General features: G+C 39.4%; 3 protein-coding genes across 3 annotated transcripts in view; 2 read left to right on the top strand and 1 right to left on the bottom strand.

The window, feature by feature from the left end:
- LOC108424829 overlaps positions 1–2,070 on the top strand; it is a 51,986-nt gene extending 49,916 nt beyond the window's left edge. Inside the window, exons 11-12 of the mRNA XM_017693089.2 lie at positions 328–450; positions 1,097–2,070. Coding sequence (XP_017548578.2) covers positions 328–450; positions 1,097–1,356 — 383 coding nt within the window. The 3' untranslated portion in view covers positions 1,357–2,070. The remainder of the gene's footprint in view (positions 1–327; positions 451–1,096) is intronic.
- A 1,338-nt stretch (positions 2,071–3,408) lies between these two features.
- On the bottom strand, positions 3,409–9,031 carry LOC119262922 (kallikrein-7-like). The gene is made up of 5 exons (XM_037536351.1): positions 8,966–9,031; positions 8,271–8,427; positions 6,634–6,875; positions 4,297–4,454; positions 3,409–3,689 (listed from the first exon to the last, which is right to left on the bottom strand). The coding sequence occupies exons 1-5, from the start codon at positions 9,009–9,011 to the stop codon at positions 3,525–3,527; spliced, it is 768 nt and encodes a 255-aa protein (XP_037392248.1). The 5' UTR covers positions 9,012–9,031; the 3' UTR covers positions 3,409–3,524.
- Positions 9,032–16,497: 7,466 nt separating this feature from the next.
- Positions 16,498–23,868, top strand: LOC119262924 (snake venom serine protease pictobin-like). The gene is made up of 5 exons (XM_037536378.1): positions 16,498–16,540; positions 16,632–16,848; positions 21,840–22,111; positions 22,187–22,338; positions 23,719–23,868. Exons 1-5 carry the CDS (start codon positions 16,498–16,500, stop codon positions 23,866–23,868), a joined length of 834 nt encoding a protein of 277 aa, XP_037392275.1.
- The last annotated feature ends 1,009 nt before the right edge of the window (positions 23,869–24,877 follow it).

The raw sequence follows: 24,877 nt of genomic DNA on the forward strand, positions 1-24,877 counted from the left end.
CATGGTTTGTTTTGGTGTGAAATGCTCTGTTCTAGAGAAACTTTGCGCTATTTTCCCATCATCAGCATTCCATATTAAAACTTCACTGGTGGTTTTAGATTGTAAATATAATGGCTATATTTGTGTTGTATTCATGGTGACCTCTGGTTCCTATCACCACCACTGTGAAGACATCTGAGCCATTTTGCACCAACTCACTCTGCATGGCTGTTTCCATCTTAAACACTGAATTATGGAAGAATTTTGAAAAAGTGGTGGAAGTTGCCCAAAATAAACCCCATCCTGTGGACAGAAATTAAACTTGCTGCTGTTTTCTGTCTTCTGTAGAGGAGCTTGAGCTCTGCAATGACAGAGGAAGGAAAAACTGGGAATGCCCAGCACCCGGAGGTACGCAGAGTGTAAATGAAAGTGCGGTAGAGGACACTGTACTGTGCAATGTCACAGGTTCAAGTGAGTCAGTTACATTTGTAATAATAAAAACTATAGCATATATACTGGTACTGTAATATATTTTGGACAAGAAAACTTTACTGGTGCAAAAGTTTAATCGCTCGTTCATTACAAAAGATTTAATTGCCTTATTTGAAGTAATTTTTGGTTTTATATACCATATTTTTTAAACAATGTATATTAAATATTGTCAGTTAGACCATTTGTTCAGTATTTGAGGTTATTTTGGGAATAAGAAGATATGAAATGATGATTATTTCACTAAAGAAACGGGTCAGTTTTCATTATTGGAATTTATAAAGGTCTCTTTGCAAATGGTTAGTCTTCATCATAGTGATTGAATGCCAGCATTTTTTACATCAGATGTTTTATTTTTCACTTTTTACTGATGTTCTAGGGGTAGAATAGTCACTGCTGTCATAATGAAGTCATAATAAAAGTGACTTTGAACATTTAACAAAACACTTAAACATTTGCTCAAATCTCCTGATATTATTTCTGTTAAAGGGGAAATTTTTACATCTGTAATAACCAAATCTTTATATCTGTCATCTTCTCTGATAGTTTCCTGATTCAGAAATGCATTAGAATCATTGACCCAAGTCTTGTTGTAATACATGAACTGTCTTGTTTATTTTTAATGCAGGTGCATTTCCAGTCTCTCCTCCAGGCCAGAAAAGAAAGGAACAGAAGAAGAGGAAAACCTGGAGTATGAGTGAAGTTCAGGCCGTGGAGAGACACATGAAGGATTTCATCACTTCCTGTCGCGTTCCGGGCAAGACACCGTGTGAAAACTGCATTAGGGCCGAACCTCTGGCCCTCAAGAACAGAGACTGGCAAAGCGTCAAGTTTTACGTCTACAACCGCATTATGGCTCAGAAGAGAGACGGAGGTCACAAAGTATGAAGGATTTTCTTTTCTCTCTTCCTTTTTACCATTTTTACAACTTTGGAAAGCGAAAACTGCATGTGCTGTCTCTATAAGATGTTCTGCCCATGCGGCGTTGTGGGGGAGGTCAACTCGTCAACCTGCTAAGTGCGAACTGCTCTGAGCTAGCAGGGAAGATTGGAGTTCATTTCGACCCACTGGGAGAAACGAGTCCATTTCTAGAGGTGGATGGTCCTCTTATGAACCCGAGACTACAAAGAGCGTTTGGCACCATTGGGCCATAAACTAAGCTTCTAATTTTAGAGTTCAACTCTACATTAGTCCAGCAGTGCACATCTTACCCCATTCACGTGATACGAGTAGGGTGATTGTGGCACATGCTGGTCTGAAATCAGCTTCCTCTTTTATCCAGCAGCTGGTTATGTTCCCCACCTTCCACTCTTTCGTACCCAGTTAATGTACATTTATGCTCCTGTTCATGCTTCTGTTCATTCCATGTTTCCCTGCTGTTTCCACAGAGCAGCAGAGAGTCTGCAGTGGGACTTTATCCTCCGTCCGTGAGTTAGTCTGTAGGACGATACTACACCACAAAGTGGCTAATAAAGTCTAAATCGGTCTGTGTGATTTCATTACAGCTTATTTAGAGATGTTTGTGTTGATGGATTGGTGTAATATTCAAACTTGTCATATGTGTCTGACGTTCAATAAAAAAATATTGTTACTTCACTAAAAGTAGATTTATGTGTATTATTTTTACTGTGTTGTTTATAGAGCTCATTTTTTTCACATTTGTTATTTAAACTGCTGTAAGAATATGTTTAAGTGAAAGTATAGACCCAGATTCAGATTTAACGGGCTGATGGGATTTCAGGTTTTGGTTTTTGGCTTAACTCATTTTATCCTAGTCAGAGTAAAAGGATGCATTATTTGATAGTTGAGATTGTAAATAATATGCCTTGATGTGAAGTGGTTATTGTAGAGAAACGTGCAGATTTGCTTGCACCAGTGAAGATGGGAACCAGGTGTTATTTTCTTTGGAAAACGTTTTTTTGTTTAATAACTTTGTGTGAGGGAGCTTCTAGAAGTGGACGTCTGGTTCCTATCACCATCACTGTGAACAGTTCTGCCTGAGTAAGTTTCTCTAGAACAGAGCATTTCACACCAAACTCTGAATGACTTTGTTTATCATAACCACTTAAACATGCAGACATTCATTTGCCAACAACTCCAGGATTTTTGGTAAGTACAGGTAATTGCTTAAAACAGCACCATATATATATATATATATATATATATATATATATATATATCTCATTGTTCTCAGAAAAAAAGTCCAAAACTTTACAGGAAGAGTGAAAAAATACAACTTTAGTTTTGATGTGAGGCAATGAAACCAGACTGCTTTCCAAGTAATTTTGTGTCGTTTGTTTTGGTCCATTCTTCATGAAATTTACACACAATATAAAGTGTAAAGTTCCTTGTGACAGCAACTATGTGTGTGTGTATATGTATGTATCTGTTTGTGTGTGTATATGTATCTATTAAAAGGTTTGTTTGTGTATATACGTATATAAAATGTCTGTGTGTGTGTGTGTGTGTGTGTGTATCTATGAAAAGGTTTGTGTATATACGTATGTGTGTGTGTGTGTGTGTGTGTGTGTGTGTATATATATATATATATATATATATATTATATATTATATATATATATATATATATATATATATATATATATATTATATATATATTAGTGATAGATGTCATTTTGGAGATGCTGTTTTATTCCGACAACAGTGATATATGTATGTAACCACACTTTTGGAGCTCTTGGTTTAAAGAGAACAAACCTCAAATAAAGACACATGATAGTAAACACTGAACGTACGTGCTGCATGCAGTAAATGCACCGTTTGAAGAAAAGAGGAAGAATAAAATGGTTATTGCGTAGTTAAAGGCTCTGTATTTGAAGAGATAGTCTGACACCAGTGCAGAGCAGCATTGTAGCGATGACTGCGAGACAAAACCTGCAGGCAAAGACAACAATGTAATAAGCACAAATAAGATGAGTGGTTTTGTTCATAGGTTGCATATCCTCCTGGATATCATAATTTAATGAGGTTTTTTTCCTTAGGTTTAAGTTGTCAGTCTTGGTTCTGAGATATTATTTAACAGTGATATGAAACTGATTACAATCCACAACAAAGCAATTTCATTTTTGTGAATGCATCTTTGATCCAGTCTCTGTAAGCACAGACGTCCATGAATTCCACCTGTTTCTTACAAAGGAAGTCGTAATTAACAAGCACTCCATGCAGGACACCATTGTGCATCAAACCCGTTCCAGCGTAGACCTGTAAGAGCAAAAGACGCTGTATTAGTCATATTTCATGTTGTTGCACTGTTGAAGGAATCTGCAGCAGGGCTGCCATACAAAACCTGTTAATTAACAGCTGAAGTGTGTTTTCTCAATAATAAAAAAATGTTATTTCATCTTTTTTTTGTATATATCATCATATTTTATGTTTATTTTATCTTATTCTCTACATGTGAATGTCTGTCTGATACTGTACACTGTGAGCTCCTGTAACCAAAACCAAATTCCTTGTATTCATAGAACACCTGGCCAATAAAGCTTGATTCAAATTCTACACTTTAACTTGGGTCCCTGACATAGTCTTTTACCATCGTCATAGCAATAACCAAAATAATCAAAACAAACACGTGTGGGAATTAAAGGTGATTTGTTTTGTGAATTTTAACCTTTATTTCTGAAAATCAATGACCGCAGTGTTAAACTTCAATGTGTTTTTTTTTATATGCACTAACCTTTTTTCCCAAAAAACGGGTATTGATCTTTAAATTTCACAGTACTTTGACAGTAAAAGTTCTTTATTCCACAGGGTACCTGTAGCATAACAGCCTCTTTCATGAGTTTCTGAGCAGAAAGAGCAGGTGTACCTCACAGTCTTCCACACCAGGGGGGTGGGCTGCACACAGAAGTGTTTGCTTGTCATGTTGCAGGTCCTTTGGCACCGGCTGTTTCTCTCGTTTAGGGACGTCTTTGCAGGCGGAGACTGAGAGTTCTCCTTTCTGCAGATTCTGAGGCTCGTCTCGGTCTGCAGAAAGAGAGGTTTTTAGCCTGCTGGACTGTGGTCAAGTGAGGTAACAGTGTTCGCCTGAACAATCCATCATGGACATAAGCTGACCCTGTAATGCTCTAGGAATTCTTTTCATACGCTACAAGAGTGAAACTACATGGCGCTCTTACAGAAAATCCCTGAAGGAAAAGCCTTTAGGTTTTTTTGATCCAGTGGTGTTAGGCGTAGTAATGACAGAGATTTTGAATAAGTATTCTCTTAGCCAGTAATCAGTAACCAAATAGGTAGTACTGGCTAACAGGTCATATGAAGTTCCCAAAGGGTAGGCCTTAAGGCCTCAGCATACTTCGTGCGAAACATAATTCTTGAGGGCTGTGCGAAGCCGAACACGCCTTTGCGAGATCACCTCCCATACTTCCTGCTGTTTTGTGTTGCCTGTCGCAGATGCTCCATGAGATGCTGGAAAACGGTTCTTTCACTGTTCTAACTATGGCGATGTTTGAGTTAATACAGCCACCATTTAAAGTAGAGCGGGGAAATTCGAACAAGAAGCTGGTGAATAGAAAACCAACTTCAACCTCGTCCTCTTGTGAACCTAAATATAAGATGACCTGTATGTTTTGGTGCTCAGTACTAGAGAGTATTACAGAATAGTAGACTTGATATCTCGATATCTCACATTTAGGAGGTACTCATTGTCACTGGGAAGCCTGTGTGTACTTCCTGACCCAGTGAAGAGAGGGGCAAGTTGACCTTGAAAAGTAAAGCAGACTCGTAAAAACCGGAGGAAGCCAGTTTTTAGTGAGCTCATCATGCCATGGCCAAGTTTATGGATGAAGAGATGCACCTTTTAGAGAATGAGCTAATATCAAAATTTGAGAAGGGGAGATATCATATTACCCCAGATAAGTGGTATATAAACTGTTGTTTGGAACACTGTATTTGCGCAGTTGGTTCTCTCGTGCCACCTGATGCTGAAATGAGGAATCCTTTTTCCCTCTTCCACAAACTCAGCGTATGAGGACTCTTCCCTTTTTGACATCTTTTGAGAACTTAGATTTAAAACAGTTATTATTGTAAGTGTTTAGCCGGTATTAAAAGATTTCTTTTTTCACTCCTAATATTATGTTGGAGGCCTGGGGTTGAAGGGCCCTTTGGAGCCTTTGGTCCTGACAGCAATAGGGAACATATTTTGGGCGTCTGTGCTGCAGTCGTCATTGGTTTTTTTTGCTTTTCTTTGTAAGGTGAAGCTAGACAAGACTCTTTTTGCTGGACCACCCTGCAAGAGTCACTGTCTCTCATTTAGTCATTGACTGACTGAAGGCTGACTGTCTGACTGATTGATATTCACTGAAGAAACATACATAATGTCACTTAAGCAAACGGAAGGTGGTGCTGTATCCCTGAGTAAGTGAGTCGCTGTCCTATTACTCATCATCTACTAATTCAGGGCTTACATATAGAGAATGAAAGCAGAAAATACTAATTCAGTCGTGACATGCATCTCATAAAAAAATAACTAACTTGGGTTATTTGCAAAGGAATGGAGTGGGTGCATGTTTTTATTCCAAACAAGCTTGTCTGCACTCGTTCAGTTGGTCTTGATCTTTAACAACAGATCTTAATCTAGACCAGAGTTTGATGTGGAGGAACCCCACTGGCCTGCACAGAGCCCTGACCTCAACCCCGCTGAACACTTTTGGGACAACTGGAGTAACATGTGAGCCAAGACCTTTTCATCCAAGATCAGTGTCTGAGCTCACAAATGCTCTTTTGACTGAATGGGGACATATTCTCACAGGTACACTTCAAAACCTTGTGGAGAGCTTCACAGAAGAGTGAAGGCTGTTACAGCTCCAAAAAAAGGAAAGATTGAATACAATCCCATGCAAAAGTGAGAGATCCTCACACAAAGGATGATCCTCTCTCTGCCAGTCCCCTGCACTCCTCCCCCAGCCTGGCTGTCTCACTTCTGCCCCCACTCAACTGTGTTACATGTCATACATGTGTGACTCACCAAGATTGATTGATTCTTATTCTGATGTCTCAGTGACGGCTTCTTGACATCTGTACGTCCTTTCACACCCACAGCGCTGTTGAGCCATTAATTTAATATCAGCAGTGTAAGGGTGGACCTTGCTTTGATATCTGTGAATATTAAAATGGGTCTCTAATTGCTTAATATTAACAAACTCACCTTTTGCAAAATTATATGCTGCATTAATCCATCCATAAAAGTGAACTACAGTGTTTTCGGAGGGTGACTGGCAGTTTTCGTCAGGTAGAGCAACAGTGGTGAACTTGTCTTTAGATTTTGTTTCCACTTTCAACAACATGATGTTGTGAAGGTTTTTCTTGTTGGTGAACGTTTTTCTTGTAGTAACTTTCCTCCGTTCTCCTTGTAGACCTGGATGGTGGCCCAAAATCACTTCCAAGTCCCTAATAAAAGAGTGAACATGATCTTAGACTATCGATGAAAGTATCATGCTTTTTAATGAAATAATCTCCAATGTCACTGTTATGGAGAAAGATTCAGTCATCAGGACTAACTTTTTCCAACTTCACTCCTCCAGGCTCAAGGCCAAAAAATAAACAAAAAAGATGAAATGAAGTTTTGACCTTGAGATTGGAGTGAAGTTGGAAAAATAATGGATAATAATGGAGTAATTTTATGCATTCACTTGTGGATAACTGTGCTGGAGAGATAATACATCAATGACATTACTTAGACATCAATAACATTACATAGACTTGCATTACTTGCATGAATATTCATATAATTTGTCACTGTATTTCCATTTTTCAGTTTGTGACATAATTTAAAAATGCCTGGTGCTCTATACATTGTTTGTAATTTCATGAAGAATGGACCCAAAGATATGGCCCAAAATTACTTGGACAGAAGTCTGGTTCCTTTGACTTATATTAAAAGTAAAGTAGGTCTTTTTCCTTTTCCTGTAAATTTATTATTTTGAAGATTTTTTCCATCATCAGGGTTATGATATCTAATCTACTATATTAATGTCATCTAGCTTTTTTTATTAAGGTAAATTGAAAGAAATGCCACTATACAGTTAAATGTTAGTGTTTGACAAATGTAGAAATACTGCATAAAACCAAAACTAGGAAAAATAGCCTAAAACCTGAAAAAGATTAAACTAGGAACTAAAGTACAAAGAAATTTTAATACTTTTCAATCAAATGGTATCCAGAAGGTACTGTATACTGTATTAAAGTTTGTTTGCACTTGTCAGCCTTCAGTCAATAACAAATGACTGACTTCAAACTTTGTAATTTCCAAACTTACACCGAACATCTATTATGCTTGACTGATGGTGGTAGACAAATCATCCTCGACTGAAATGTACATTTCAGTTCAGTAAATTTAGTGCACCAACTTTTTCAATTTTATAATGGTTTTAATTGAATTTACAAGCTGCTAAATGCATATATTAGTACCTACTTTGTCTTCAAAGTCATTAATTTTACACCAAAACAATGACCCCAAGCACACTGCTGAGATCTAGACAAACTTATCAAACAGAAAAGGTGCTGGTGCTCTCAGAAGAACAGACTGCCCACCCCAGGGTCCAGACCTCAACATCGCCCAGTGTGTTGGGGAATCTTTCAGAAAATGATAAACCAAGTTCTGGGACTGAACTGCAGATTTCTTTTAAAAACTGAAAGTCTGTCTCTTAAAAAATGAATAACTTGTACTTAAAGGACAGCTCAACTGGGAATTAAATAAATAAAAGCTGATTTCTGATGTTTGAGCATTTATTTCAATATTTACATTGCTGTAACAGTAATTATTCACATTGTGAGAGCTCTTACGGTCGATCGCAGTAGGCTGCAGTGAGGACCCACTCAGGACTGATCAGAGATCCACCACAGTGCCCGAGAACATCACCAGAAACTGTTAACAGCACATGGTGCAAACCTTCTGTAGGTCCACTGTCAGTCATTTTCTGAGGGACACCTAACACAGCACCTGACAGAGAGAATATTTTCAAATTCTTGTCCTTGAAGAATAAAAATGTTACCACATGAGCTCAAATGGGCTGGAAACGAAGCTGGAAATAAATAAATAAGAGAACGGCACAAATGACTTATAAAAAACAAAAAATAATGAATTTACTTGCAAATGACTCAAAACCACCACAAACACTGAATTTACTGTATTCAAATGTACATTTCAAGCAATGAAAGATTACTGTCACCAATCCAGCCATGGTGGATGATCAGTGCCAGATGTATTACACCATCTGTATTGGTTATTGTTTTTGATTGAAGGCATCATGAATGCTCATAAGCTTAAACAAATTTTTGGACAGTGTTTAATTGGAAAAATGAATGCTGCAGCAAGGTAATGATCCCAAGTATTCTGCGGAAAAGTTCAAGATGGACTTCCAACAAAGAAGCTACTGGTGTTCTCATAACAATAGACTGACCACCTTATTTACAAATTACAAATGTATTAATTATGTTCCTGCACATAAAAAAATCTGTTAAATTAGAGTGTATCTCACCTTCCAGTGCCAAAAGGAAAAAAGAACAACTCATCAGACTCTTCATCACGGTCTTATTCCCCGGGCAGCAAGCTTGAGCTGTAATCCAGGTCGTTCATAAACCCTCCATATCTGCTCCTGTTCTGCCAACCAATCAGCTTCGAGCACATTTCTCAGTTACAACACCTGCGCAACATACACCAGCTGAGGAGCTTACTGCCATAACCATTCACAAGTGAACATATAAGCAATAAGGACTGATAGCCAAATGGTACTCTAAACTTCACCTTTATCTTCACTATAGCACATATGTATTTAGGAAAATGCAAGTTTGGCATGTCCTCAAGACATAACGCGCGCAACTGATCAGATATTTCACATAATGGTTTCACATGAGGTAACATTTACATGTACTATGCATTCAAATCATCTTAGGAGAACATTTAAATCATGTATGGTGTACATTGAAGTTGTCTTTAGTATGACATTCATAAATCCATTTGATGGAATTACATTCATCAGATAAATTTGAGCCTACAATTAGAACCTAAAAGACATTTTTTATAGAATTCGCTTCTCTGCACTCTGCTGAGACGATATGGACGTATTTATCAAACAAACAAGCTAATGGTGTTCTCAGAACAGTGGAATGCCCACACAGACTTCCAGACTTCAACATCATGGAATGTGTTGGATTACTTCAGAAAATGATCAACCAACTTTTAAGACTGAACTTTGGAGGTGTGTCCGCTGATTTCTTTGAAAAACTGAGTCTCTGAAAAGAATGGAAGCTGGAATAAAGGGAAAGAGTGACACACAACACTAAATACAGTAGTTAACAGTAGTTATGGCTTTGAGTATTTCAGATGCATCAAACCATTTTCTTTAATGCAATCACATTATGCTGGTATTCATGATACACTTAGAAAACATATTGATAAGGCACAAGGGAAAAACTGCTCTAGTCATTTTTACGTAATTCACTAACTGGTTGGCATTCATGTTTACATTCTTCATATAATTCTTCTTTACATTTTATTTAACAATTATTAAACATTTACTCATCAACACTGAGATTAACAACTGATCATCACATTGATTTATCAGTCTACTCAGGCTTTAGCAGAGCTCAGTAACACTGAGATTAATAACTGATCACATTGATTTATCAGTCTACTCAGGCTTTAGCAGAGCTCAGTAACACTGAGATTAATAACTGATCACATTGATTTATCAGTCTACTCAGGCTTTAGCAGAGCTCAGTAACACTGAGATTAATAACTGATCACATTGATTTATCAGTCTACTCAGGCTTTAGCAGAGCTCAGTAACACTGAGATTAATAACTGATCACATTGATTTATCAGTCTACTCAGGCTTTAGCAGAGCTCAGTAACACTGAGATTAATAACTGATCACATTGATTTATCAGTCTACTCAGGCTTTAGCAGAGCTCAGTAACACTGAGATTAATAACTGATCACATTGATTTATCAGTCTACTCAGGCTTTAGCAGAGCTCAGTAACACTGAGATTAATAACTGATCACATTGGTTTATCAGTCTACTCAGGCTTTAGCAGAGCTCAGTAACACTGAGATTAATAACTGATCACATTGATTTATCAGTCTACTCAGGCTTTAGCAGAGCTCAGTAACACTGAGATTAATAACTGATCACATTGATTTATCAGTCTACTCAGGCTTTAGCAGAGCTCAGTAACACTGAGATTAATAACCGATCACATTGATTTATCAGTCTACTCAGGCTTTAGCAGAGCTCAGTAACGCTCAGATTAATAACTGATCACATTGATTTATCAGTCTACTCAGGCTTTAGCAGAGCTCAGTAACGCTGAGATTAATAACTGATCATCACATTGATTGATCAGTCCACTCAGGCTTTAGCAGAGCTCAGTAACCCTGAGATTAATAACTGATCACATTGATTTATCAGTCCACTCAGGCTTTAGCAGAGCTCAGTAACCCTGAGATTAATAACTGATCACATTGGTTTATCAGTCTACTCAGGCTTTAGCAGAGCTCAGTAACACTGAGATTAATAACTGATCACATTGATTTATCAGTCTACTCAGGCTTTAGCAGAGCTCAGTAACACTGAGATTAATAACTGATCATCACATTGATTGATCAGTCCACTCAGGCTTTAGCAGAGCTCAGTAACCCTGAGATTAATAACTGATCACATTGATTTATCAGTCCACTCAGGCTTTAGCAGAGCTCAGTAACCCTGAGATTAATAACTGATCACATTGGTTTATCAGTCTACTCAGGCTTTAGCAGAGCTCAGTAACACTGAGATTAATAACTGATCACATTGATTTATCAGTCTACTCAGGCTTTAGCAGAGCTCAGTAACACTGAGATTAATAACCGATCACATTGATTTATCAGTCTACTCAGGCTTTAGCAGAGCTCAGTAACACTGAGATCAATAACTGATCACATTGATTTATCAGTCCACTCAGGCTTTAGCAGAGCTCAGTAACCCTGAGATTAATAACCGATCACATTGATTTATCAGTCTACTCAGGCTTTAGCAGAGCTCAGTGACACTGAGATTAATAACTGATCACATTGATTTATCAGTCTACTCAGGCTTTAGCAGAGCTCAGTAACACTGAGATTAATAACTGATCACATTGATTTATCAGTCTACTCAGGCTTTAGCAGAGCTCAATAACGCTGAGATTAATAACTGATCACATTGATTTATCAGTCTACTCAGGCTTTAGCAGAGCTCAGTAACACTGAGATTAATAACTGATCATTACATTGATTTATCAGTCTACTCAGGCTTTAGCAGAGCTCAGTAACACTGAGATTAATAACTGATCACATTGATTTATCAGTCTACTCAGGCTTTAGCAGAGCTCAGTAACACTGAGATTAATAACTGATCACATTGATTTATCAGTCTACTCAGGCTTTATCCGCTCAGCACTGCTGGTGGTCCTGCCAGTGGCGCTTTTTCTCTTTTATAAGCTCAGTTAAAGAAGAGGTTGGCCCGAAGACTGCTTGGTTTTAATTTGATGAGTCTGCGAGCGACTGATAGCGACTGATAGCGCGTCACTGCGGTAAAGTTTTTTGTGCTATCAGCATTTAAAATCAACAAGAAGCGGTAAGTGGCTAAATATCATGGCTTCTGCTGGTTGTTTCGTCTGCTCAGAGTGTGGCATGTTTAGCTTAACGCCCTTTTCCGCCTCTAGTGATAGCGATAGCGTTTGTACTAAGTGCCAGCTAGTTAGCTGTTTGGTGGAGAAGGTCGACCAGTTAGAAGTGCGTATCCGGGGATTATTAAGGGATAGGCAGCCAGAGGCAGCGTTAGCAACCCTAGGGAGAGTTAGCACCCCCTCGACTCCGGCGTCAGAGCCCTCACAGCGGGGCGAATGGGTGACGACTCGGCGGTCTAGCCAGAAAGCTAAGGCTAATGCTAACGCTGAGGCCAAAGCTAGCCCACCGGAACACCACGCTCCTCCCATTCTCGTGTCAAACAGGTTTGCCCCGCTCAGTGAAGCGCCCACTGTGAAGCCTGTTAAAAGCACTCTGGTCATAGGAGACTCGATTGTTCGACATGTGAAGTTAGCTACTCTGTTAGGGGCGCCAGCGGTTACAGTTAGATGCTTATCGGGAGCCAGAGCGCCGGACATTAGTGGCAACCTTAGATTAGCTGATAAGAGATATTCGAGGATAGTCATTCATGTAGGGGCCAACGATATCCGTCTGCCGCAGTCTGAGATAACTAAGGCTAACATTAGAGAGGTGATTAAACAGGCCCAGACGATGTCCGATGCCGTAATCTGCTCTGGCCCCATCCCAATGCGACGCGGCGCTGAGGCCTACAGCAGGCTTACGGCGTTAAACCGCTGGATGTCCAAGTGGTGTTCCGAAAATCAAGTGGGCTTTATAGATAATTGGTTACGATTTGAGGGCAAGCCTGGTTTTATAGGTAGGGATGGTGTCCACCCCACGCGGGAGGGTGCTGCCTTACTTTCGTGCAGCATAGCACATAGTCTTTTAGTTAGTCGGCAGAGTAGCGTAAACCGCTGCTGACAGTCCAGAGCCGGGATCAGGCCGCAGACAGACAGGCTAAACCGACCGTCTGCGATCCGCCTTGAGGCGTCACCCAAGATTAACCTTATTGAGACTGTATCTTTGCCCCGAATTAAAACTAAATTTAATCACAGAAAAACTCAATCAGTCCGCTTAAATAATCTTATTAACATATATCCATGTTCTGATGATGGCACTAACACCTTAGATCTAAAACTTGGACTACTTAATATAAGATCATTAAACTCTAAAGCAGTCGTCATAAATGAAATTATAAGCGATCATAAATTTGACTTTTTCTGTCTTACTGAAACGTGGCTTAGACCAGATGAATATTTAGCTTTAAATGAAGCCACGCCTGTAGGCTATAATTATGCACATAGGCCAAGACTATCAGGCAAGGGAGGTGGAGTCTGTATAATATACCAAAATACTCTCGATATTAGTCAGAAACAATGCGACACTTTCACTTCCTTTGAGGTCCTCTCAATTCACGTCACAAATCCGGTCACAAAAAAGAAGGCGTTTTCATTATTTAACATTTACAGACCACCAGGGGGCGACTCTGAATTTATAAAAGAATTTAGTGACTTCGCTGCAAACCTGGCTGTGTGTAATGATAAAGTAATAATTGTAGGGGATGTTAATATTCACTTTGAGAAGGTAGACGACCCATTAAAAAGGGCATTTACCTCAATCCTAGACTCTGTTGGTTTTACCCAAAATGTAACCGGGCCGACACACTACTGTAGTCATACGTTAGATTTAGTTTTGACACGAGGTCTTAACATAGACAAGCTTAATATCTTACCGCAAACCACAGCAATCTCCGACCATTTCTTAATTTCATATGAGCTACGATTTAGCCATAATATATATACGTCCCCTCGTTATTCAACAAAGCGCATAATAAAACCATCTACCGCCCTACAATTTATAGAAAATCTCCCAGCGCTATCAACCCCAGTCTCCACTCCATCAGACCCAATGGAACTAGATTTACTAACCGATTACTTAGAAAATACCTTACGATCCACTTTAGAAAAGGTGGCCCCACTTAAAATAAAAAGAATAAGGCAGAAAAAGCTCACCCCGTGGTACAACGATAAAACCCGGACCTTAAAACAAACAGCTCGGAAATTAGAGGGCGGAAATGGCGTCATACCAAACTAGAAGTGTTCCACACTGCCTGGAAGGACGGCCTTATAGAGTATAGAAATGCTCTCACTGAAGCTCACTCAGCATATCTGGCCTCGCTGATCGAGAATAATAAGTATAATCCTAGAATACTGTTTAATGTGATTTCCCAAATCACACAAAATCAGGCAAGAAATGAACCAGAAATCCCAGCAACTCTCACTAGTGAAGTTTTTATGGACTTCTTTAATAATAAAATTGATAATATTAGACAACAAATTCAACCCACAGTATCAAATTCAAATCCAGCTTGGCAGTCATCTGACTTGGCTGATATAGAACAAAACACAGCTGTAGAAAAGAGCCTGGAAACCTTTCACCCCCTCCCACAGCTGGAGCTAGAGAAGATTATCTCTTCTGCAAATTGCACAACCTGCACACTCGATGCAATTCCATCAAAATTACTCAAAGAAGTACTGCCAGTTATTATAAACCCTATATCAACTGTTGTAAACTCGTCCCTTAGTCTGGGCCATGTACCCAAAGTTTTTAAACTAGCAGTTATCAAACCTCTGATCAAGAAACCAAATCTTGATGTCACCGTTTTGTCTAATTACAGGCCTGTTTCTAACTTACTGTTTATATCTAAGATCTTAGAGAAAGCTGTGGCCCAACAACTTAGTTCATATCTACACAAGAACCATATATATGAAACATTTCAAAGCTCAGTAACACTGAGATTAATAACTGATCACATTGATTTATTAGTCTACTCAGGCTTTAGCAGAGCTCAGTAACACTGAGATTAATAACTGATCACATTGATTTATCAGTCTACTCAGGCTTTAGCAGAGCTCAGTAACACTGAGATTAATAACTGATCACATTGATTTATCAGTCTACTCAGGCTTTAGCAGAGCTCAGTAACACTGAGATTAATAACTGATCACATTGATTTATCAGTCTACTCAGGCTTTAGCAGAGCTCAGTAACACTGAGATTAATAACTGATCACATTGATTTATCAGTCTGCTCAGGCTTTAGCAGAGCTCAGTAACACTGAGATTAATAACTGATCACATTGATTTATCAGTCTACTCAGGCTTTAGCAGAGCTCAGTAACACTGAGATTAATAACCGATACCATTGATTTATCAGTCTACTCAGGCTTTAGCAGAGCTCAGTAACACTGAGATTAATAACTGATCACATTGATTTATCAGTCTACTCAGGCTTTAGCAGAGCTCAGTAACACTGAGATTAATAACTGATCACATTGATTTATCAGTCTACTCAGGCTTTAGCAGAGCTCAGTAACACTGAGATTAATAACCGATCACATTGATTTATCAGTCTACTCAGGCTTTAGCAGAGCTCAGTAACACTGAGATTAATAACCGATCACACTGAAAGAGCAATGAGTAATCTCTATAATTCATTGTTAATGAGTAAATACATTGTCATCATCACTGATAAAACGAAGATGGAACATCTGTTTAAAGATTACACTCACTTGAGGAATTTAGACATTGCATCTAAACAGTCTGCTAGCATCAATGCTTAATTGTTTTACTGCTGTTTTGTTGACTTTTACTTAAAGCACAGTTTGTTTCAGAAGTCTTGTATGGGCCCCGATGAGCATGTTATTACCTTTATTGCCCTTTTCTAATACACAGTATTGTGGATTTGCCTATAACCCTGTGACATTATGAACTAAATGTTCTGCACCTTTACGTTTTCATGTAATCATTTAATTTTCTCATCTAAAGTTGCTCTGCTTTTTTCTGGTAACACATGAGGGGCAGCTTTCATAAAACTACATGACTCCTAGTCTTTGCACTAGGCAAATGTAGACTGCGGCCTTGGGCCCCTATAAACAAGAGGCACCATGAAAATACCAATAAGACAGTCTATGTGTTGATGTTAAATAACCAGTTCTGAAATACATAAACAGTATAAAAATAGCTGTTAGAACTAAATAGAACAAGGTTCTATAAAGAGCCACCTAGAGCACATTATCCTTCAGTCTGAAGAACACTTTTGCCATGCAAAGAACAGTTTAAAGAAAAGGTCTGGGGGGGGTTGTTGCTGGAGTTCATTGGGTGGAAGGCAGGATACAAATGTTACTTTGCATATTGGAGATTAAAAAGCCTTTAAACTCTCAAGCATTACTGTGTGTCATTATTTAGTTATCTTAACCTACATTCAAAGCATCCTCAGTGGACTGTTGGTAAGTGCTGGCAGTTTGATCTACGGTGTGAGAATCTGATTGGTTGGACTGGTTGTTGAGTGATCTGTAGGGTTTATAAACTCTTATCATCACTGCACAGTGAGGAACACCATAATGAAGAGATTGATAAAGGCTTTCTTTCTCTCGGTGTTGGCAGGTGAGTTGCTTCTATACTTTATATTAAAGTAAGGACTGTTGTTGAAGTTGGCAAACAAACTGAGATGTTTCTCTCTGTAATTCTCCGTAAGATGCTGCCCTGGCGGAAGTTCAGAAGAGGATTTATGTGGATCCTGCTCATCCCAAACAAGGAGGATACGCAAGTGAAAATAACGGACCAGTTCCAGGTCAACATCATGGTCAGCATCATGTGATTGTGAACCGTCCAGCCTGGAGCTTGGCTCCACATTGTGGAGGTTCTCTGATTCATGCAGACTGGGTCATCACTGCTGCTCACTGTGACTGCTGGTAAGATCAAGGTGTACCCTAATTTCTGTGAAGTCAGAACGTTATATTAACTTTATTGACCGTTTCTTATACAGTCTTATTGATGTGGCTCTAACAATGTAATTTCATAAATTAAATGTGAATGTTTTTCTTATCTGTCATTTGAATCAGTTCTGTGCGTACAGTCGGGTTCTGCCTTCCTCTAAGCCATATCAAGGGTGAATTCCAATCATGCTACATAGACTACACAGGATATTCAGACCACGTGTAGGGAGATTCCAAACCATAGGGAGTAGAAATGTTCAGTTTGAAGGAAACTATATTTGAAGGAGAGCTCAGTAACACTGAGATTAATAACTGATCACATTGATTTATCAGTCTACTCAGGCTTTAGCAGAGCTCAGTAACACTGAGATTAATAACTGATCACATTGGTTTATCAGTCTACTCAGGCTTTAGGAGAGCTCAGTAACACTGAGATTAATAACTGATCACATTGATTTATCAGGCTACTCAGGCTTTAGCAGAGCTCAGTAACACTGAGATTAATAACTGATCACATTGATTTATCAGTCTACTCAGGCTTTAGCAGAGCTCAGTAACACTGAGATTAATAACTGATCACATTGATTTATCAGTCTACTCAGGCTTTAGCAGAGCTCAGTAACGCTGAGATTAATAACTGATCACATTGATTTATCAGTCTACTCAGACTTTAGCAGAGCTCAGTAACACTGAGATTAATAACTGATCACATTGATTTATCAGTCTACTCAGGCTTTAGCAGAGCTCAGTAACACTGAGATTAATAACTGATCACATTGATTTATCAGTCTACTCAGGCTTTAGCAGAGCTCAGTAACACTGAGATTAATAACTGATCACATTGATTTATCAGTCTACTCAGGCTTTAGCAGAGCTCAGTAACACTGAGATTAATAACCGATCACATTGATTTATCAGTCTACTCAGGCTTTAGCAGAGCTCAGTAACACTGAGATTAATAACCGATCACATTGATTTATCAGTCTACTCAGGCTTTAGCAGAGCTCAGTAACGCTGAGATTAATAACTGATCACATTGATTTATCAGTCTACTCAGGCTTTAGCAGAGCTCAGTAACACTGAGATTAATAACTGATCACATTGATTTATCAGTCTACTCAGGCTTTAGCAGAGCTCAGTAACGCTGAGATTAATAACTGATCACATTGATTTATCAGTCTACTCAGACTTTAGCAGAGCTCAGTAACACTGAGATTAATAACTGATCACATTGATTTATCAGTCTACTCAGGCTTTAGCAGAGCTCAGTAACACTGAGATTAATAACTGATCACATTGATTTATCAGTCTACTCAGGCTTTAGCAGAGCTCAGTAACACTGAGATTAATAACTGATCACATTGATTTATCAGTCTACTCAGGCTTTAGCAGAGCTCAGTAACACTGAGATTAACAACTGATCACATTGATTTATCAGTCTACTCAGGCTTTAGCAGAGCTCAGTAACACTGAGATTAATAACTGATCACATTGATTTATCAGTCCACTCAGGCTTTAGCAGAGCTCAGTAACACTGAGATTAATAACCGATCACATTGATTTATCAGTCTACTCAGGCTTTAGCAGAGCTCAGTAACACTGAGATTAATAACCGATCACATTGATTTATCAGTCTACTCAGGCTTTAGCAGAGCTCAGTAACGCTGAGATTAATAACCGATCACATTGATTTATCAGTCTACTCAGGCTTTAGCAGAGCTCAGTAACACTGAGATTAATAACCAATCACATTGATTTATCAGTCTACTCAGGCTTTAGCAGAGCTCAGTAACACTGAGATTAATAACCGATCACATTGATTTATCAGTCTACTCAGGCTTTAGCAGAGCTCAGTAACGCTGAGATTAATAACCGATCACATTGATTTATCAGTCTACTCAGGCTTTAGCAGAGCTCAGTAACACTGAGATTAATAACCAATCACATTGATTTATCAGTCTACTCAGGCTTTAGCAGAGCTCAGTAACGCTGAGATTAATAACCGATCACATTGATTTATCAGTCTACTCAGGCTTTAGCAGAGCTCAGTAACACTGAGATTAATAACCAATCACATTGATTTATCAGTCTACTCAGACTTTAGCAGAGCTCAGTAACGCTGAGATTAATAACCAATCACATTGATTTATCAGTCTACTCAGACTTTAGCAGAGCTCAGTAACGCTGAGATTAATAACTGATCACATTGATTTATCAGTCTACTCAGGCTTTAGCAGAGCTCAGTAACACTGAGATTAATAAGGGGTGAATTCCAATCATGCTACATAGACTACACAGGATATTCAGACCATGTGTAGGGAGATTCCAAACCATAGGGAGTAGAAATGTTCAGTTTGAAGGAAACTATATTTGAAGGAGGCTGAATACTGCTTTATCACTGTGGAGCAAGCTGACTGGAAGTTTCCCCAATACCCCAGTGGCTCAATTCTGTTTTGCTTTCATGTGTTTGAGAGGCCCATGAAACCGGTTTGTTGATGACAGCTGAATAATTATATTCTTCACTATTTAAAAATAGCTTTTAATAAATGAAAAGTCATGCATTGATGAACAATTAAACCATAACTAGGGCTTCTGTGAGGGCTCATGCAAATGAAATGACCTAGAGAGGCACGCTAGGCGAATGGTCATCATAGTCATCATGTAGTCGGTCATCACTCTGTAAGCAGTGTCATGCACATATGAGAAGCTACTGTTCTAAGCTGGTTTTCTCTCTATGGAAAAATAAAAGTTCTTAAAATGGCTGCAGATCTGGTGTGTTTAGATCTGTGTGTGTTTTTTCTGAATTGTCATTAAGGAGTAATAATATGACTGTTACCCCAGATAAACCAGCAAGCTCTGTCCATTGTGACACTGTAGGTCAGAGGCTTTAACAGTAGACTTACTGTCATACAGAAATCCAGCTTAGTCTTTTGATCGGCATGTATTTAAATTTAATATCGTATAATAGCATCATACACCACAGCTAGCTTTACCGTGCTGTGGTTTAGGCTGGTTCTGTGACAGTTTTTCAGATTTTTTGGGAAAAAAGAATGATTTTTAATATTTGTATCATTTAGAAATTATTATTATTATTATTCAGATTTACATGGATATTGGCTATTATCGTTATGGACAAACTGTGGTTTGCACAGAAGTCCAAAAACTGAACACCACTCGGGTTCAGATCAGAGAGGCCATTCCTCCCAATCACACCCCTCCAGGTCCTGTCGTTGCCCACGTGAGCGTTGAAGTCCCCCAGTAGGACAATCGAGTCTCCAGGAGGAGCACTTTCAAGCACCCTTCCCAAGGACTCTAGGAAGGCTGGGTACTCTGAACTGCTGTTCGGTGCATAAGCACAGACAACAGTCAGGACCCGTTCCCCAACCCGAAGGCGTAGGGAAGCTACCCTTCATCCACCGGGGAAAACCCCAACATACAGGCGCCGAGTCGAGGGGCTATGAGAAAGCCCACACCTGCCCGTCGCCTCTCACCATGGGCAACTCCAGAAAAGAATAAAGTCCAGCCCCTCTCAAGGAGATTGGACCCAGAGCCCAAGCTGTGTGTTGAGGTGAGCCCGACTATATCTAGCCGGTATCTCTCAACCTCGCGCACCAACTCAGGCTCCTTCCCCGCCAGTGAGGTAACGTTCCAAGTTCCAAAAGCCAGTTTCAGCAACCGAGGATCAGAACGCCAAGGCCCACGCCTTCGGACACTGCACGATCCACAACGCACCGAACCCCTACTACTGCCCCTCCCATCGGTGGTGGGTCGATGGGAGGGGGGACTCATGTAACTCCTTCGGGCTGGGCCCGGCCGGGCACCATGAGTGAATGCCCGGCCACCAGACGCTCGCTGGCGAGCCCCTCCCCCATGCCTGGCTCCAGGGAGGGCCCCGGTTACCCTGATCCGGGCAGGGTACACAAGTCCTGCTTTGTTGTCCTCATAGGGGTGGTTATGGATCACACTTTGTCTGGCCTGTCACCTAGGACCAGTTTGCCATGGGAGACCCTACCAGGAGCTTTTGCTCCAGACAACATAGCTCCTAGGATCATTCAAGCATGCAAACCCCTCCACCACGATAAGGTGGTGATCCATGGAGAGGACAATTTAAAATGTAACAATAAAACTAAATGTTATTTGTTATAGGATACCACTGGAGGAAAGAACAGGGCTGAGTGACCTTCCCTTTATTTTTAGTATTTTGGTGTGTGCCTCTTATTCTGCTTGTTTAATAAAGAAACCTTTTCTAAGTAGAGCACGGCTGCACCTGACTCTTCCTCCGAGGGGCACCACAATTTTCTTACATTTTTTTTGTTGAACACTGTCATTCGACAGTTTGTTTAATCTTGATACTGTATCCAAAGTTTTTATCAGAAGAATTAGAAGCATTTATACTGATGAAGATCTAATGACAATAGTATTTAATCCACTCCCGTCCTTGGAAGACACTTTATTCAACTTTTCACTAAGTTCTCACCCAATCCCTCTCCAAATCTCTAAAACCTACCTAGTTCAGCTTTAACAAATGCTGTAATATTAAAATGAATGTGGCCAACTTTAAATTCTATGTTTATTGAACATCAGATCAAACGTTTACATAGAAAGTTGTAGGACACAGATTGTTATTTTATTGTCTTCCTATTTGTTGTTCAAATAACAAACATTTTAGATCAGATTTTTTTTGCAAACCTTGGATATTTCCATTTTCTAAAATATTGTATGTGTTTCAATTAGACTCAAGACTGTTTGGCACTACCAATTTTATTTATTTCTAAATTTAAATCAATATTTTTAAGACGGAAGTTTTACAGTGAAGTTTTCTTTCTCTTTTTTCCTCAGAGTGACAGCGTAAAGCAGATGAGAACACTGCCTTACATAGTAAACACTGATGCGCATTGTTCAGTTAGTCTAGTACACTCATGTTCTAAACTCTGTTCTTTTCTTGTTCTCTTATTTTACCCTCTTAGGTTCTTAAGGACAGTTCTGAACGCTCATCCCACCTATGCTCACAGACAAATGTGGAAGATTGCTGAAAAACATTATTGTTGTGACAATGGAGAAGAGCACGACCTCATGCTGCTAAAACTGAAACATGGGCAGCGCGGTCAGTTACCCACCATTCAGCTACCTGCCCAGCCCTGCACTGCACCGGGTCTTAATGAGGAGGTGTATTTTTATGGCTGGATGGACGCACGTCTTGGTCCACCAGATCGTTCCTTTGGAGGCCTGCGGAAGATGGGTAAGATACAGATGTGCTGTTCAAACGGCTGAGCTTGTAGAGCCAAATTGCCAACATCTCTTTTTCAATCCACAGAGCCCTTTATGGCACATGGGCTTCGCTTTGGGGTCTCCAGAGTTGTTAACTGCCATCATGGAGCACAAAATGACTGTCCCCCAACCCTGCATAGCCACTACATCCCTGGTCAATGTGTTTGTGCTCAGTTTCCAGGTGTTGCAACCAATAAAGTATGTTTGCTTATCTTATATCTGTCATGTATACTGACTTTAAAGAGCCCATAACCTACATTTTGCTTGTATTTCATGTTTTTGTTTCTCAAGTTCTTCTTATTTGAGTGGTTTTATCATCAAAAGTGATCATATTTCAATTTTACTGGATCATTTTCTAACCAAGCTTTAGAATTAAACACGCTGTTTTAATTGTGTCTTTAGGACTAATATATGCAATTGAGTTCTGTTCTGATTGGCTAATTTGTATTTTGCCTTGTTCAAAAATTAATCATGAGTGGGCAGAGCTAAACTGCTGTGGGTGGACATTTAGTATATGTATTTATTGTTTTTTGATGATAACCATGCCAACACTGCAGTTTGTGCAGCTTAGTTTCCATAGTTCCAGCCTCAGTTTTAAAGTCTAGGCTAAAAACTTGTACAGACAAGCCTTTGGTAATTAGTCTTCCCTGTCAGATCTAGACCTGCCGGAGTCTCTGCTGCTCTGTTAACACTGTAATCTGTGGTCAGTCGCTCATTACAGAACCGACTCTGTGTTTTTCTTTACTTTCTTCGCTGAGTAGAACAGCTGCCCAATCTGTGCATCTGATGCTGTTGCCTCTTCTGCCTTGATCGGGTGTGGCTGCTCGCCAGCCTTCTGGACCAGCTTGAGCTTCTTGCTGTACAGTAGTCCTCACGCTCAGATGCTGCTGCTGCCGCTGCATAATCATAGACTGATCTAATTAACCACCGCCCCACCTGTTTTCCCGCTTTGTACTATAATACTTTATACTAACAATGTTTGCTGTTGACCAGAAGAGGATTCTGAGTCTTGATTCCTCTCAAGGTTTTTTCCTCTTGCTCTTAGGGAGTTTTTCCTTGCCACTGTCCCCACTGGCTAGCCTGTGGGGGCTTGGACCCAGATTTTCTCTTCCTTTTCTTTTGGTAACGCTGATTGTTCTGTAAAGCTGCAACACCTGTTGTAAAAAGCACTACACAAATCAACTTTGCTTGCTTGCTTGCTTACAAATGTGGACTACGTGGCCTGTGGAGTGAACGACACAGCTATAGCCAATCAAATTAATGTCTATATCAATTACCCTTATTTGAAAGAGAATGATCTGATTTGCTGTTGTTGCGTGGGGTTTTTAAAAGGGTATGAGGGCATTTTGTCTGATTAGGGATGAATGTGTGGGGCTAAGCTGCTGTAGGCTGAAAAGGTGAATATATGTAAATGAGTTGGATCTTGTGAAATCACAAAAACATTGAATCTAAACAGCCTGTTTTAGTTGTTTTTTATGATTTTGTTTTTCTTTTAACTTAGGGTAAAATTCGGTTTTCCACAGTATGGGCCCTTTAATTCATAGTGGTGATCTGCAAACTTCTTCTTTCCATGTATAGGGTGATTCTGGTGGAAGCTTTGTCTGGAATGGAAGACTGTATGGCGTGTATAAGTCTCGCTTTTGGTATTTCGATGAGAGTCCATCACGCTTCAAGGACATCTGTTACTCACTCTACAGAAACTGGATCAAAAAGATTGCACAGCTGTAACTGCAGAATTCCACGTAACTGAACTGTACGATAATAAAGAGATTTAAGGTCTCCCTAAGAGTATAAACACGTCTCTGTCTCCTTAATTGTGGCTTTAAAATGAATTTGGGAATCAATTTCATGTTCTCTTGCTTAAAATGGGCAGTGCCACTCACCTTCTAACTCAGAGCAGAAAAAGGTGCATTCCACTGATATATTTGAACATTTTCTGCATAATTAAGTAGATAACATGTAAACAGAGTCATTCAGAGAGGTTTGGTGTGAAATGCTCCATTCTAAAGAAACTTACCAAGTAACAGTGGTGATGATAGGAACCAGACGTCCACCTCTAAAAGCACCCACACAGAAGGTTATTCTACAAAATGGTTATGAATACATGCATTACTGCCTGATGTCTGAGAACATGAGGTTCACTGGTTATTTTGGATAGTAAATAAAATGTCTATATTTGTGTTGTAGTCATGGCGACCCCTGGTTCCTATCACCACCACTGTAAAGACATCTGAACCATTTTGCGCCAAACTACTATGAATCACTCTGTGTACATTGAAGAATGCATAAAAAATCCTTGTAATTCCCTTTTAAATAGTTCTTTATACTCAAAGAGAAGGCTGGCTGTGCTTAAAGTGGCAACTTGCTAACTGCCCAAGTATAAGACATTATGAGTGTGAATCCTAGTGAATCTCAGTTTTTGCTTTCGTGTATGTTCAAGTTCAATCTTTTAACAATGAGAGCAGATTACTTGGTACACAGCGTAGACGGTGATGTTAGGTTCAAAAGCTTACACTGAAATGCACATCCTGTCTTACATGCAGGCGTGGAGGATCTTTTGAGGACTTTTATTGCAATAGTTGTGAAGAACATGACCTAGATGTTGTGCTGTTACCTGTAAACATAGACAAATATACATCATAGCTAAAACATCTTGAAGCCTTAAAACGTGTGTGATTAATTACAGTTTTTTACTATAGCTAAGCAATATTTTTTGTGGCAAGTTTGTTTTTTTAAA

This window comes from Pygocentrus nattereri, chromosome 30, assembly GCF_015220715.1.
Source record: "Pygocentrus nattereri isolate fPygNat1 chromosome 30, fPygNat1.pri, whole genome shotgun sequence".
NCBI classification, from domain to species: Eukaryota; Metazoa; Chordata; class Actinopteri; order Characiformes; family Serrasalmidae; genus Pygocentrus; species Pygocentrus nattereri.

What these genes read in the sequence shown, in the direction of transcription:
- LOC119262924 (XM_037536378.1), top strand. Translation starts at nt 16,498, where the DNA reads ATGAAGAGATTGATAAAGGCTTTCTTTCTCTCGGTGTTGGCAG. An exon ending in TGGAGGCCTGCGGAAGATGG is followed by an intron (nt 22,112 to 22,186) that starts GTAAGATACAGA and finishes TTCAATCCACAG; the next exon opens with AGCCCTTTATGGCACATGGG. An exon ending in CAGGTGTTGCAACCAATAAA is followed by an intron (nt 22,339 to 23,718) that starts GTATGTTTGCTT and finishes TTCCATGTATAG; the next exon opens with GGTGATTCTGGTGGAAGCTT.
- LOC119262922 (XM_037536351.1), bottom strand. Translation starts at nt 9,011, where the DNA reads ATGAAGAGTCTGATGAGTTGTTCTTTTTTCCTTTTGGCACTGGAAG. An exon ending in TTTCCTTTTGGCACTGGAAG is followed by an intron (nt 8,428 to 8,965) that starts GTGAGATACACT and finishes TCTCTCTGTCAG; the next exon opens with GTGCTGTGTTAGGTGTCCCT. An exon ending in AGCATATAATTTTGCAAAAG is followed by an intron (nt 4,455 to 6,633) that starts GTGAGTTTGTTA and finishes CTCTTTCTGCAG; the next exon opens with ACCGAGACGAGCCTCAGAAT.